Source organism: Andrographis paniculata, unplaced genomic scaffold (genome assembly GCF_009805555.1).
Source record: "Andrographis paniculata isolate CXL003 unplaced genomic scaffold, ASM980555v1 Contig46END, whole genome shotgun sequence".
NCBI classification, from domain to species: Eukaryota; Viridiplantae; Streptophyta; class Magnoliopsida; order Lamiales; family Acanthaceae; genus Andrographis; species Andrographis paniculata.
Genome location: NW_026137580.1, coordinates 1,752,026 through 1,769,339, shown reverse-complemented (window position 1 = coordinate 1,769,339; position 17,314 = coordinate 1,752,026). Strand labels below are relative to the sequence as shown.

General features: G+C 27.0%; 1 protein-coding gene across 5 annotated transcripts; it reads left to right on the top strand.

Annotated features, from left to right (window-relative positions):
* Positions 1-13,582: 13,582 nt before the first annotated feature.
* Positions 13,583-16,989, top strand: LOC127252305 (psbP-like protein 1, chloroplastic). 5 transcript variants are annotated; one of them, XM_051276414.1, is made up of 9 exons: positions 13,583-13,706; positions 14,659-14,723; positions 14,804-14,899; positions 15,305-15,388; positions 15,791-15,873; positions 15,975-16,097; positions 16,271-16,342; positions 16,449-16,545; positions 16,656-16,989. In XM_051276414.1, exons 2-9 carry the CDS (start codon positions 14,699-14,701, stop codon positions 16,754-16,756), a joined length of 681 nt encoding a protein of 226 aa, XP_051132371.1. In that variant the 5' UTR covers positions 13,583-13,706; positions 14,659-14,698; the 3' UTR covers positions 16,757-16,989. The 5 variants fall into 5 exon arrangements, with proteins under 5 accessions (XP_051132371.1, XP_051132368.1, XP_051132372.1 ...); XM_051276411.1 differs by having other exon boundaries at positions 14,800-14,899; XM_051276415.1 differs by having other exon boundaries at positions 14,650-14,723.
* Positions 16,990-17,314: the final 325 nt, after the last annotated feature.

The following is a 17,314-nucleotide window of genomic DNA, read 5'->3' as shown; positions in this document are numbered from 1 at the left end:
TCTAAACTATAATTACATATTTTAAATTTTTTAATATTAGTTATATTAAGTTATCTTAATTTTAATTTATTATTAGTTTTATTATATAATAATTATTTTTATTTATATATTTATTAATTATTTAGTAATTATATTTTTAGCTAAATTTTTGTATCTGCGATAAATCGGACACAAAAGGTGGGATGAAAGGAGTATATAATTTTCGTCTCAAAAGAATTGGTTTATTTTTTTAGACACGAGATTTAAAATATATTAATATTATATTGTTAGTCGATGGAAATTATTAATAAAACTTTTTTATCGTTGTGAGCGTGTTTTGATTAATAATAATATATGTAGTATAATAATAATATATATTTATATAGGCATGTTTCTTTAGGGAGGTTAGGGGGAATTTGAGTTTGGATTTGATTTTTATTTGAATTTTGGGATGAGTTTGAATTTTGATGTTTTTTTTGTGTTTAGGCTTGGGGGGTTTTGATATGTATTGATTTGATGGATAATGAATAAAATAATATAAATGTGTAGTAAATTTAATTGATAACATTTATATTGTATGATTTGATTATGAATTTATATTATACCCAACATATATATTAAAATTTTTATTTATTCGTATTATAGAAAATTTTATTTTCTACAAAATAATATATATATTGTATATATTTTTATCCTATAATTATTATAAATATTAAATAAATATAATATTTGAAAAAAAAAACTATATTAAAAAAAAAAAGAAAAAAAAAGATTAACATGAACAGTTTTTGCTACCATTTGCAGCAACTGTCAGTGCTTGGGGGAGCTGGCCTCGTATTTTCTCCCAAACCCGACTTGAAGAAACATGCCTTATATATTAAGATGATGAATAGAATATTAGTATTATATTTGTGCAATACATAATTTTATTTATTTATTCTTTAATTTTAATGAAAAAGTATAAAAATTAAAATTAAATATTGTAATGATTTAGATTTTAGGGTGTGTTTGTTTGTTGGATTGAAGTTTTGAGTTTGAATTTTTGAATAGTAAAAAGTTGAATTTGAATAATTGTTTAATTTGATATAAATAAAGGTTGATGTGATTGCTTTAAATATAAAATATATTTATAGTATAATATAAAAAATAAAAGATAATTATTTGATTTTATATTTTTGGAGAAAAAAAAATCTCAATTGTAAAAATTTATACTAAAATCCACAAAAGAATACAATTTTATTCTTTTATATTTATTTTAATTTTTAAATAAAATAATTGTCGAATATATTGTGTATGTAAATAATATTATATATATATAAACACAATAAAAATATCTCACAATTACTTATATATATATCTAAATTATAAAGTAAACTTCAATTAATAAAATTAATCCATTAAACCAAATATACTCAAATCACAATATCTATATAACACTCAATTCATACTTCATACAACCATACAATTGAAAATTATTCAAAATATGAATATTGTACATACAAAATAAGGACATTAACAGATATGTGGCCCGCCACATATCGTCGTCGAAGTCACATTTGTCTAATAAGGCGTTGATTCTCTCTACCTGCTCCATAATCGTCGTAGCATAAATCTCGACTAAACTTTAAACAATAGTATATAATGCAATTTATATTTAAACAATAGCATACTAGCTTTTTCCGATAAAGCAAACGTCGATCAAATTCACTCTTTGAATTAGCCGATCTTACAAGAACGATCCATAGGTTTGTTTTGGCCGGTATAAACGTGAATGGGAGAAGTGCGATCAAGATCAAAATAACAAAATTCTTCGGTATACGGGAGATCGGAGCAAGAGGAAAGTAAAGAAGTTGGAATAAAAGAAAGTTAAGACACCATGACTTTCTTTCTTTCGTAGGTTAGAAAAATATTGTATCAAATTGTGAACGGATTTAAAGACGAACGTTCTCTCTGTCTTCTCGTTCCTTGTGTAAAATGTTGGATTTTTTTGATCCAATTAGATCCACCCCAATATAAGATACACACACTTAATTATGCAGTACGCTTTAAACCTTGGCCCTGACCGCGATCCGCACTCGTCGGACCCGTGACCCACCAGACCCTGAACCGCGTACATACTTACCTGACCCGTGACCGCGACCCGTGACCCGATTAGGATCCGTGTCTTTTGTTAGACGCGATCCTGGCCGTCCATTGTGGATCTTCATCCTGGCCATTCGTTGCTACTTACCTTGAGTATATATGCATAGAGAGAGTGTTTAACTCTCATTCTTCACTCTCATAATCCTCTCTCTACACCACTCACCCTCTTTAGCTTTCCTCTCTTTCTCTCGACCTCTCTGTTTACCTTTCCAGTGACTTTTTCCGGCGGTTTCATGGCGGTTCTTGGTAGCGCCTTTCTCCTGTAACTTGTAGAGCTCCTTTAGCGGTGTTTTACCCCATGGTTTGTTGTTCGTAGCCGAAAAGGGCTCGTTCAACTTTGTGACATTTGTTTTTTGTTTGTTTCGCCTTGTATGTTCTTGAGGGGATTTATTTTACGTGAGTCGTTCGGTTTCGGGCCGGTTTAAAGTGTGTAGTCGCTAGTTAGGTGGATTTGTGTGTCGATTTACTGTTTTGAGTGGTTAAGGGCGGAGCCTAACCAAAACTAGTCTAATATTTGTATTTTAACTCGATTTTGTTAATAAGACTTTAGATTTATTTTGTATTTTTCTATTACATAAAACTTAGATAACCAACTGTTTTTTAATATGAAAAATTGTGTTTGATAAATATAAAAAACAATATTTTTTTATAATTTTTTTACTTTTATGGAGTAAATAAAATATACTCATTTCGTCACATTACGTAAGATGATTTTAATATTTATTATTCAATTCGTTCAACAAAATGCTCTCATTTTTTTTTAGTATTTTACAAATAAAATAAGTACACTTTTGATGGACAAGATAAATTAAAATGAATTATATTTAAATTATAAAATAATATTACCAAAAATTATTTTTCATAATATATAATCATATTATGCATGCTTAATTAATTTTTGTAAGAAAAATATACAATATTGTATGAAGTTTACGGAGTTAGATTTAATATTTAAAGTGATTTTAATGTATATATTAACTACTATATTTTTACTAAAATATTTGTACAACAATCATATTTAGAATGAATTATGATCTAAAATTACTTAACAAATTAAAATAATTTATTAGTCAATTAAGGAATACTTTACAATTCACTAGACCATTTATAGCAGAATGGATTCCATACTAATTCAGCGTGACTTAATTAAATCATAACCATTCATTTTAATTATAAATTACAAGATGAGTGATTAATTAGATATAAATTTAGCATAATATGAATAAATTAATAACATAAATTATTGATAATTTTTTTTTCTATATTTTAAAATATTTTTTTAGTTCTTTAAGCATAATCACATAAATAAAATAAATACATAAAAAACATACAACTAAACCTTATACAAGCTTACTTAATACTTTTAAAATATGCAAAATAGCATAAAATTTAATGTGTTTTCTGAATGTGTTGAAAATTCTTTATGGTTCTAAAATTTCATAAAACATACGCGTAGTTTTCAAAATATTGCACATTCTCCCCTCCTTTCAAAATTAAACTAACGGTGTTAATATTTTATATGTCTAGACCTTTATACTCCTTATATGCAAAAATTTGACCACTCTGACTTTCTGATTTTGACTAGTTTATTTTAATCAACATTTGCACATAAAACACACACAAAAGCTTACACATACACACATTTACACATATATAAACAAATATACATAGAGACATCAAAAGATACAATGCGGTCGCCGACGTATTTCTTTTTTTTTCTTCTTTTTTCTTCTCCAACACAGACATACAAACATACATTAAAAACTACAGAGCCACCACCCATGTCATTTTTCTTCTTCCTTCTTCCCTATTTTTCATCGTATATTTTTTTCACCTCTGTTATTTCCTTTTTTTTTTTTAACACATATATACACATATACATATATATTCTTCCTCTTTTTTCTTATTTGTTCTTCCACCGCCTGTCTCATTTTTTTTCTTTTTTCTTCTTCTTTTTTTCCATTCTTTTTTTTTTTCACCAATGTTTCTTGAATTTAATTATTTTTTTGTACTCATTCAAATTGATTAAAACTCTTACCAAATTGAATTTGGGGATTTTGAAGTTTAATTTAAATTTTGAGAAAAATATGCGTAATTTGAGCAATTTCACTCAGATTCGATTGTGTTTGAATTTAATTTCATTTTGTTCAAAGAATTATTTGCAGTTTGAACCAACCATTTTTTCAAAATAATATATAATGGGTCTGATTTTTTTTTAAAAAAAATAATAAAAAAATGAGTGACTGGTGGTGTGCAACGGTCGTCAGCGGAGGAGCGTACGCGGCATAGACAAACTTGGCCGTCAGCGGCTGGACGACGGCGGAGGAGAAGAAGTATCAGGAAATTAGATTTATTATTATTATTATTTAATTAGGATTTTTTAAAATATAAGTAAAATAACTAAAATATTCTTCTCTTTTAATTAATATATTTTGAATGCCTTAGGAATGGTACTTTTGTAATTTCACATATCAATATATCAATTTTTCTACCAAAAATCGCATTCTGGGCGTGTGAGATGCACCCACGTTAACTCTTGATGGAAAAATGGGTTTTTTGCAATATTTTTTAAACCATAAGTAAGTTTTATAGAATTTTAGGACCATAGAAGGTTTTCAGCACATTCGGAAAACCACATGGGGGTTTCATGCTATTTTGCCTTTAAAATATACTCCCTCCGTCCAACTAGAAATTGTAGATATTTTTATTTTCGGATGTCCAATTACAAAGTAACTATTTCATTAAATATCTCTTTTTTTTTTTTTCAAAAATACTCTTATTTTACATCACATCATTACTTTTGTACCAAAAAAATAAGGACAAAAATTTTATTACACTACTTTTAACTACACACTATAATTAAAATATTATTATTTTTTAAATTTGGTGCAAAAAATAAATGTATAATTCTTAACCGAGAAAGTTTAAGAATTATGTAATCTAAAAATATAATATTAATATTGTTTTTAGTCACTATTATTACAAAATTTATATATGAAAATTGATAATATTATTATTGTTTTAGTCAATTATTAATACAAAATCTATTATATAAAAATTGATAATAATAATAATAAATAAATAAATAAATAAAAGCATACGTATGAAATTGTATTAAAGTAATATAAAATATATTTGAGTGATATTTAAAATTATTTTTATATTATAGGACATTGTAAACTTCAAATTTATTGCGACGGTACTTCCTAGTCTGAATTCAAATGGAGTTTTTTGCAATTTTATAATAAATTTAAAAATAATACTATTATATTAATTAGTGAAAATGTGTGAGAATTTTTTTTGATATTTTTTGTCTTTTCACTTTATGTATAATATAATTATGCATGTAATGGTATATTTGTAATTTATGTAGTATTTTGATATTAATATATGATTATTTTTTTTAAAATATGAAAGAGATACTTTGAAGTGGGATAGATGAATATTATAAAAAAAATATTTTGAATTTGAATCGCTAGAATAATTTTTTTCAAAATTATCTATTACATGATCCAATTGGTAATATAAAATGAGGAAAAAAAATCTATTTATTTTTGATGGTATAGTATGGACTAAAATAATTTTCTTAAATATCTTATTCGATTATATATATATATATATTGTTGTACACGTAGCACACACGAAAGGTGCTACCCAGTGAAAATGTATACTTTTCATTCCTTCGCATCAAAGTTTTCGCATATATAAATATAAATTGAATGAAATGAAATTCACACCCTTTATTCTCTCAATTTCTCTCTCGCCGACCTTCAATAATATCATACATACATAAAATTTATATATACATACATACATTAACTAATATATTACATTTACATACTAGCATACACACAACACATATATATTAATTACTACTCATACGTATATTATCTATATATATATTATATATAGTATATTATACAATATATAAAATAATGGTTAGCCGTAAAAGTAATTAATATTTCTACTAATCCTATAATAATATTAATATATATATGGAAGCTATTATTAATAAAAGCTTATCCAAAAAATAAAAAAGAGTTACAAAAATTACTTACAAAAACGCAATAAATTAAGAAAAAAGTATGATTTACAGAAATCACATTGTTCTCCTATATATATATTTTATTTTTTCGCTCAGCTAGTTATTGTGTCTGGATTAAGCGTAGATACAAAAATTTAAGAAAAATATAATTAGTTAAATATTAAGAATGCATTGAAAAAAAATTATTTTATAATATAAATAATGATAACTTTAAGATTAAAATAACTGATTAATCTAATTAAACTTTTGAAAATATAATTAAAGTGTATACTTGTTTTTCAAAAAATAAAAATGATGGATGGTGTATAAGTCTTTTTTTAGATAAACAAAAAATAAATAAATAAACATAAATTTGCTGGACTTTGGAACATTTAAACAAAAATTGAAATAATTTTTTTATTTTAAATCAATTTCAAACAACAATCAAACAAACAAAATTAACTCGACAGTTGTTTGGTTCACTTCATACAATAAAATATGCTATTTTTGTCACTTAAATTACATTTTGTTTAATTGTATTTTACATTAAAATTATTCTTATATTGTATAATATATTATACAACAGTCGTTATATTTGTATTATAAAATAATAATAGAAGTATTTTTATTTTTTTAAAAAAAAATTGTATTATACTTTGATATAATAATTTAATATTCAAAGATTAATATCCAAAAAGTTAATATTAAGTTAAATTTAATACTAGTAATAAAATTAAAATACAATAATTCAATAGAAATTTTAATATGAAACTAAAATGTTTGTTTGGTAGTGATTTAAAATATAATGTTAATTTTAATTTTTATTTAAATAGTATATTGATATGATATTTTATAAAATAAAATAAAATATTCTCACCAATTAAATATACCAAAGAAACTAAAAATCATACAACATCCCAATTAAATATTCATCAGATACATAATAATTTGATTTTGTTTTTTTTCATATTTGAATGTACCAGCATTTCAGAATTAATTATATATATTTCATATAAATTCAACCTATTAAATGAAAAATAGTACTCTCTCCGTCCTATATAATTTGTTCCCATTTTTTATTTTCGTCCGTCCCACGTAACTTATCCTTTCTATTTTGGGAAATATAATTATGCACTTTAATCGCATTTTAAATTTTAAATTTTATAATTTTTTTAATTTTAATTAAACTATTTACTTATCTTAATATTAATCTATAATTATTTTTACTGATATACTTCTTAATTACTTACTAATTATACTTTACCTAAATTCTCGTGTCTACTGTAATACACCCATATTACATGGGACGGAAGGAGCAGTAGCTTAGCATTTCAATATTAATAGATTATTTTACTACGAGGATTAGTGTATATAATATTATTTTATATATCATAATATTATATGCTTATATTAAAAATTTTGGAATTCAAGATTAATTAAAATTATCATAATAATACACTATTTAAGGATAACTAATTTTTTCTCGATCGGTGAAATTAATTTATCATAAGTAATATATGTACTAAAGTGTATATTATCTTATGTTTAATTAAGAAAAATAAATATGATATTAATTAGTGTTATGATTATATCATCAAATAAAATAACACACACGAAATTCCGAAGAAATATAATTAATAAATAATTAAAAATATATTAGTGCAATTTTTTTTCTACAAATGCAAAGTGACATAAATTATGAGATAGACATAAACGACAATGCATACACGATAGGTAAGACGGAAGAAATAATAACATTAGAAATTATAATAAAATCCTACAAAGCAAACACATTATATAATACTCCATTCGTCCCGGTCCAAAGGGGCCATTTGAGGTTTTATAGTAGATTAAGAAATAATAATATTTTATTAGTCAGTGAAAGTGTAAGAAATTTTGACATTTTTGTCTGTAAAAAACAATTATATCGGTAATGGTATGTTTGTAATTAATTTAGATAAAAATTAAAAGTATTTTGGTATTGACGTACGATTACTTTTACTAAAATAGAAAAGAGATACTTTGAAATGGGACACACGAAAATGATAAAAAATATTATTTGAGTTAGGACAAAAGGAGAATTATTTCTCCATCCTTATAATGCTTTTTTTTTTTTTTTCCATCATTTCCAAATTTTACTATTTGGACTCTGCGTTTTCCGAAAAAAATATCTCACAAAACATCTCATCAAATATTATTTTAATACCAAACTCAAACCAAAATTTTACTAAACTTATCAAAAGTAACATACCCTTAATTGTTATGTAAGGAATAAAAATTGGAGATACATATATGAAAGATGGATAGGAAGAATATTGTTGGAGTTGATGGATTACGTACGTGACAATATTAAAGTTGTGGGATCATACAATTATTGCCACCCTAAATAACAGGATTTGGGGTTTCCAATTTATTTAAATTTGTTGATAAGTTTGCTAGAACATAACATAATATAAATAATATCAATATATACATATTTGATACTTATTAATCTTATCCAGGTGTATTCAATCTAAATTTATAGAATATCATTGGATTCTTAAAATCCGAATGTATCAAATACAAATTTTAAATATTTTAAAAATATTCAATTCAAAATTTTAAATTTTTTTTTTAAAAGAATTAAAGGTATTTAAAAAATTTTAAAAAGTTAAAACTCCATAGATTTTATTGGATTCCCACTTAAAATCACGAAGAAAATATAGTATAGAAAATCTCTTCTAAAACAGATATTTTGGATTCTTATTAACTTGAATTTATATTATTGATCTATATTAATCATAAATATTAAGATATTATGATAATGTTTATAACTATTATTATAAATTTTGTTAAATTTAATAGATTGATAGATCGCGCCGGAGCAAATATTTAAAAAATATTTCCCCTCTAACTATGATTTTATCTTTTTTTATTTTTATTTTTTATAATATGTTATTTGATTATGAAGTAAATATCTTTTTGATTTGAGGAATAATAATGTTTTGGTGCTAGTATTTTGAAGATTTCTTAATTACCTTTATAAAAGTTTTTTTCTATTATCGTATTTGTCTAATTCTGAAAATAGCATTTATGATTGTTAGATTAATTAGATATTTTCATGCCGGTCTTTAATTCAATATAATAATCTACAACCAATTCAAGTAAAATATCTGCAATTGTATTTGTATTTGAAGATGTGACAACTAGATTGAATAGTTTCTTCCGGGGTTAGACAATCAAATTTAATTGCTTTTTTTAGATACTAGTGGTTTTGAATTGGATTTTTCTATATTGGATTGCGGTTAGACAATATTTTCAATGAACATACATAGATTTATTAACTTAATTAGTAGTAGTTAACGAGCATAACTTAATTATCGTAAGAAATAATTGATTGTTAGAGCTTGTTAATAATTATAACCAATTTATTGATAGTTCAACCAGAATTAACTTTATTAAATCGATGATAAAATACAAATACCATAATTGCATCATCATTTGAGTGAGACATCCCATCGATAGTGAGTCTTTTATTAATGTAATCGTTCAGTTATTTCATTTTATTTTCTTTAGATAAATAAAAAAAATCATTTTTAATTTATTGCATTAGAAAATGAAAAAGCGAATCACACAATTATGTAGAGACATCTTTTCTTTGTATTATATTAATTTGTGATCACAGAATAAATGAATGATTTGATTGACCGATAGTTGACAATAATTTTATTGAATATCTAAATTTACTAATTTAAAATACTTAGCAGTTGCTAATTTTAATAGTAAAAAATTATGTTCTATTATAAATTTCACTTGATTATATTAATTTCAGTCCTAATAATTAATTTTAATAGTAAAAAATTTAGGCTAAATTGCACAAAATCCATATGTGGTTTCACGAAATTGTACAAAATTCCCCGTGCTTCTAAAACTGCGTTAAACCCCATTGTGGTTTTATAAACTTTGCGTCTAACTCCTCGGTGGTCCTTATTTAACGGTATTTGACTTAAATGTGCCCAAACTGTGAATAAATTTTAAAATCTCAATTTTTAAACCTCTAAAATTACAAATATATTTATTTTTCTTATATTTAGCTTAAAAAGTAGTAAAAATAAAATTTTAAAACATGAGAAAAATAACTATTTTTTAATATATTTACTACTCCCTCTTTCCCATATCTATAAAATTAATTTGTGATCACATAATAAATGAATCATAAGACTGCTGATCTGGTGTTGACCCGATCAAATTAGCATAGTGCTGATTTGATCGATCAGTATATCATAAAAAAATAATCAACATAAATTATATTCTATCATATCATATTTATAATACAATCTATAATATCTTATAATAGAACATATATTGTATTATGTAAAAATATATATTATATGTCTTGATAATATATTTTGATCGATCAAATCAACACGATATTAATTTGAACCAATTAACACATGATCCGCGCCTTAGTTATAATACTCCTATTCCAACAACATCTACAATAAAATAAAAAATAAAATAGCCAATATTAGATAGCAAACAAAATAGAAAATTAAAGCCATAATGCTCCCAAAATTTTGGTTTCCCCTATAATATTTTCCCATAAAAAATTTTTATGTGTTGTTGGAGATGTACAAAAGTATTTGGCATCATAAACCACCGTTTATAACTGCTATTCACAAAATCAATGAGAAAAAATCAATATCATATGCAATAAAGAGGACAGACTCAATTAGAATTTTGAAAAGAAAATTGCTACATTAACTTAGCTTAAAATCATTCAACTAAGTAAACTATTTTTATTAATGATTTTTATTTTTGTATCTTTTCTTATATTTTTAGTTTTTTTGTGATTAGTCAATCCAAACATTTCTTTCCTCTTTAGCCTACAATAATAGGAAAGAAAAAACTTTACTAATAAAGAACGTAATGCTATAGTACAATTTTTGTTTATTAAACTTAAAAATGACAAACCTTTTCTCGGTAAAATGTTGGAGGCGCAAAAATTTTTTCATACTCTAGAAGAACTATTAGCTGATATTAGAATGATAAAAAAAATTGAATAATGATATATAATTTAATTCACCTAAGTAGTAAGAAAAATACTGCTATCAGGCTCAAAATTGTAATTCCAATTTATGAGTTGATAGCTATGATTCCTCTAAAAACAAATATATTAGAATGATGGCTACATAAATCAATTGTTTTAAAAGCAATGTTTGGAGTTGATTTTCAAATGAAGCTTTAAGACTCCACACAAGTGCTCTTAACCCGATTTGATAACTCCAAATAAGTTTCCGAACCTTCAATTTGCTTTTGAAAATTTGTTCATGTTTCAATAGAAGAAGATATTTGATTTAAATATATGAATAATGACATACATATGAATGGGAAGTGGTCTTATATTACTACAGGAACACAGAGATTCTATATAACTCATGGTAAGGAAGATACACATAGAATATGTCAACATAAAAAATTTACTACGAAAACTATATTCATGTGTGCAGTCTCAAGATCATTGTATCGAGATGATTAGTTTATTAATTTTTTTATAGAAAAATTGATATCTTCCCATTTTCATACAAGACGACTACTAAAAGGAGTAGTAAAAATCGTGCAGCGGACAACTAGTCACAAGACTTATTGAAACAATTACAAAAGATGTGATTAAGACTTACTTAATCAACAAAGTAAGTATTTGAGTGCTTGAATTCATCGAATTTTAGAATAAATAATGTTAGTTTGTACTAGTACTTATTTAAACTAGTACAATCTAACTAATTCTATTTCACTATATGCAATTATGCATTCACTAACTTTGGAATGTTGAATGTATAAATAACTTATGTTGTAATATTATGACGGGTTATCCTAGATGTAAATAAGAAATTATTAGCCCACATGATGAAAAAAATTTATATTCAACCAGATAACATTAGATCACACATAAAAAATGATGTGTTGATTTCAAACAAGCTGCTGCAAGTGATGTATTTGACATGATTTAGTGCACAATCCCCAATTCTCTAGATTGAATGTGAATGACCTTGGATGATTTCGGCTATACAAAGTATTTAAATTGAGAAAGATTGGACCGATGTGGATAAGCTAGTGAATACAATATTGTTATTGTTTGAAGAATTAACATCATAAATACTAAAAAAGGATTTTTTAAACTTGAAAAGTTGCATGATTGAGATTATTGATTAGAGGACACAACATGTACAACATTTCGCACATGAAGAGTGATGTACTAATTAAACATAATGTTCTACTTAGACACTTGAATGTAACAAAATATTTGGTGATTGATTATTTCACATACCTTATGGATAAAGAAAAAGAAGACTACGCAATGCTTTTGTTGATTAGAAATTGATATACAATAGAGTTATCTATGCATTCTTAAGGATAACTCTGTTGTGAGGTTAAAAATTAATTGTCTTTTTTGTAAAAGAAGTAGAATTATAAACGATTATACTAACACTAATGCAATCTTCTACTATTCAAACAACTTATATTATTTGCATGTATTCTAGGCACATTTTTTAAATTTCCTATTGTTCACACATGTTTCAGTGATATATATATATATATAAATATGACTCAAACTTTGTTTTGTAATGTAATATTTAGTATAATCCTACAATTTCATTACAATTTATTATTGTCATATCGAAAAACTTAGCACGAAGTAGAAAAAGTAAATCTAATAGCCTCGTCGCGATAGAGAAAAAATAGACCAATTGCAACTCCTCAACAATTATCAAAGGCCGTTTGAAATACATCGACAAATTTGAGCAAAATAGATAAACATATCCATCCATGCGTCCATGGTCTTGGAACTCAATGCAGCCTGAGCCACGTAGAATCTAATAAAATTCAATGAGTTATTGTTCAATACTTAATTTTTTTTTAGAATTTTTTAAAGAATACTTCGTAATTTCAAAAGACTTTTAAAAAAATAACAATATAATTTGTTTTCTCATTTTAAATAAAAAAATTTACTATTAATTTATATACTTTCTCTATCTAACTCAATATATCTATTTATTAATTTTTTTTCGTCTATTTTATTTAAAAGTATCGTGTTGTAGTGAAACTATTCGTATTTAAATATTAAAATACTCATAAATTTTATGAAAATATTTATTTTATTTACACTTTTAAAAGCATAAAATAAAAACAAATTTCAACATTTTTATTAATCAATAAATTTTTTTTTTTCTAATTTACTATATAAAAAAAAATCTGGACATAGGAATTATTTTCTAATTTTTCTAATAAAATATAAAGTCGAATAACTATTTAATTTTATCATGCAGGAAATTAGCCTTCGGCCAATAGTTTGTGCAGGCTGGGTACCTGTTGAAAAGACGAAAAGGGGCACAACTATCTGCACCTTTTTGTTTGCATGGTTCATGGTGTAGAAGGGGCTTTCTGACTTCTTACAAATTGAAGGAGATGTAAATAGGAGGCTGATTTGGAAGCGATAAGCAGTTCCTTTTTCTTGTGGACACGCGTGGCGCTCAGCGGACGTCCCTGTTTCGCCGGAAAGTTCTCCCACCTGACCTGAGGGGTAAGGTTTTGATTTTAACGACAATGTGTGAAAGTGTCTTCTGTTGCAGTTACAATCGAATTCTTTTTGCCTTTCCGACTTTAGTTTAGGGGGGTGTGACCTTCCTCTGTAATTGGTTAGGGTTAAGTTTTCTAGGTTTTGCATCAGGAATTGTTAGATTGCATTTTTTTAGATGCATAGAATGCCCGAATTGATACTTTCGTTGAACTTGAAGAACTGTCCTATCAAAGTTTGAAGAAATTCACGGAAATGCGAGTTGACAGCACTCAAGTTTTTAGTTGAACAAGTTAGTAACTGGATTTGTGCGTAGATTGTTTCTAAGAATTTGGAGGCTTTTTTTTTTTTTGGTTGAAATGTTGGGTTAGAATCGAAGTGAAGATATTTGAAACTTGAAATAGCAAAACCTGCATTCCTGAGGTAGAAAAAAAATAACAGAACTCTGGCATATTGGATTATGAACAAACATGTTTTAGGACAGAAATATGGAAAGGAGCCAAATTTTGTGCTATTTTATTGGAACTACACAACTTGAAATCTTATAAATTTAAATGTCTAATAATGTTTTTGATTGCCTTCTTTGTAATGATCTTTCGATCACAAGGAAAAGGTTAATACTTTGAATCCTCGCGAGTGACTGGACAAGTTGTAAGTTTCTAGCGAATTGAAGATGTTAGCTCAAAAGATTAAAAAACATGGTAACTGCATCAAATTTGATTTCCATCATTATCTTTTTCACACTGGATGAGCAAGTGATGCATAAATGATTACTCAGGAGCTCGCGTGAATGCATGCATTTCAGTTTCAACATTTCAGAAGGTTTTGAATAATTATATATATTACGTTAGGGTTGTATACAAATCGAATAATTTTATTCCATTCATTAATTGATTGGAACTCATGATATTTGTATTCGAAATTTTGTGATCTGATACTTTCCCTTTAGTTGAATCAGATATGGTGACTTTGCTTACATCAGCGTCTATTCACCACAAATGTCTGCTAAATGCATCACTACAGGTTCTAGTTTTCATTATTTACCTATGGAAACTTATATGCTTAAAGTTCTTCGGCCTTATATTTTCCAGCTCATCAGTTAGGTCCATATAGTCATGGTCAATTGCGAAGAAGTATATCCTTTGTTGTGAAATCTGAGCATGAGCCTTCAACTTCGACATCAACTTCCCCTTGCAGAGGTATTTTGTGCTATAGTCTTTTTTGTTTTTCCTTTTTGGTCTTATTTAAGACTTGGATCAATATGCAATGCACCATGGAAGTACACCTTCCACCACTAAACGGCATTTTTTAGAAATATTTAGTTGTGTTGTTTTTGTCTTTGTCTATCTGCGGGTTTATTGTAGCCATTTTAGAATCACTATAAGCACAAAAAGCTGGTACAATTGGTTTAACTCTTCAATCGTTGCCCATAGTCAACCTTCTTTATTAGATATCCTTATATCGAAATGCTATTCCAACTATGAATGACTTAGGAACATAAAGAGAGAAATTAGACTTCCAAAATAATTTATGTGTGTCATCTTCTCAGTATAATTTAATTCAAATTGAACCATCTACTGACCAATTTTTCATGTTTACGACAGATAGACCGGGAAGACGTGAACTCCTTTCTATGGGGGCAACGACTGCCCCTTGGTTATTCCTTTCTCGGCCGGCTATAACAGCATGTAGGTCATTTTCCTGTTAGGAACTTAGGATCTGCTTGTAGTATCTTATCTGTGTTACGGAATTTTAGATTCTCTTTGTTTTATCATTTACTTTCTGCATTCATGTATTTTTTGATTTTCATGTTCTTATCATCATTTCATGAGAAAAACATTCCATATACCACGATTCTGTACTGACATAATAGTTAAGTTCCTCATTTTCATGGAAGCTAATGACATGGCCCTCCGATATAGTCATACTCATTTCCATATTCATGAATAAACTTTACCATCATGTGGTGAATGGAAAAAAGTAGTTTTGATAAGTATAATTTCCTTTTAGTTAAAAGAATGTGCCCTTCGGTTGTTTTGTGGTGAATTTACGCCTGATTCGCTAATAGAATATCGTTTTATATGTTTCAGTAGCTGCAGAAACAAAGAAGGGATTTCTTCTGGTCACAGATAAGAAAGATGGCTACACTTTTCTGTATCCTTTCGGTTGGCAGGTCTTCATTCTCGTGGCATTTCTTTCTTTTTATCTTTTATTTTTATTTCTGTCTCTTATTACAATCTAACTATGAAGGTCTGATCTTTCTTGGCAAACCAGGAGGTAGTTGTGGAAGGACAAGACAAGGTCTTCAAAGATGTGATCGAACCTCTGGAAAGCGTCAGCGTAAATTTGATCCCTACAAGCAAACAAGACATCCGCGATTTCGGGCCACCACAAGAGGTATCCAAATGATCGTTATCTTTAAAAAGCATTGAAATAATGTGCTATCATTTCATCATCGATTGTATCCCGGATGTGCCTGCTAGATTATTCCATGATCTCATTCGTCCATCTCAATCATCTCCCAGACGCCTCTGACAATCCCGACTCTGTTTATTTCTTCTTGTTTCAAGGTTGGCGAAACCTTAATCAATAAGGTATTGGCTTCTCCCACTCAAAAGACAAAGCTAATCGAGGCCACAGAGGTACAATTAATGCAAAACTCATTTACCACAAACACTACTTTTCCGTACTCATTTGATAATTATGGATCCATTCCTAACCCCTTATCCTCCCCTGGTGATCTCACAGCACGATGTCGATGGTAAAGCTTATTACACATTCGAATTCATCGCAAAAGCGCCAAACTACACCCGTCATGCTCTCAGCACCGTCTGCATTGGCAACGGTAAGACAATGAGCATCGAATCCGACACCATGATCTATTTTTGTGCTCATTTTTTTCCCAATTTGGCAAAAACGCAAAGTGAGCGTACTCACAAACTTATTTGGTTGCAGGAAAGTTCTATACATTAACAACGGGCGCGAATGAGCGAAGGTGGGAGAAGATGAAAGATCGACTGAAGACAGTGGTCGAATCCTTCCAAGTTAATGTCTGATTACGAGTTGGTCGATTATCCGGGTTCTTTTTCTTCCTCTTCTTCTCCACGCTTGCATATGTCCATGATGATTGATCTGACTTTGGAGCATTTCTCTCATGAATAATCTGTGGTGTTGTATGCGAATGTTTTACTCCTTGGAAATTTATAATTGTAATTTTTTGTGGTGCTCAGAGTATTACACTTTTGTGATAGTTACAGTTTTGGTATATAATAGTTTTATTATGTAATAATCATGGCAAAGCCCTCGACCTCGACCTTGACCTTGATCCTCAGTTGAGGGTTCGGTTCCCATCATGCTTATTTTATCTTTTTCTTATTCCTTTTTGTATTCGGACATCCATCAACAGAGAAATAAAATGAAAAGAGAATGTTTCAATTTTTGTAGAAAAAAATTGAATATAAAAATTTCTTTTAATACTTTCGGCTTTTATCCCTCGAAAAACTTTTATGATCTATTTTTAGTTTTAGTTATTGAATTATGTGTGTTTGTTTTGTGAGATTTTTGGAAAAAAAAAAAAAAAAAAAAAATTATGTGAAGTACAGGAAATTGTGTAT

Bases quoted from the DNA above. Each gene is read 5' to 3' on its own strand.
- LOC127252305 (XM_051276410.1), top strand. From the start codon at position 14,495: ATGCATTTCAGTTTCAACATTTCAGAAG. The intron at 14,900-15,304 runs GTATTTTGTGCT...TGTTTACGACAG, and splicing joins ATCAACTTCCCCTTGCAGAG to ATAGACCGGGAAGACGTGAA. The intron at 16,546-16,655 runs GTAAGACAATGA...ATTTGGTTGCAG, and splicing joins CACCGTCTGCATTGGCAACG to GAAAGTTCTATACATTAACA.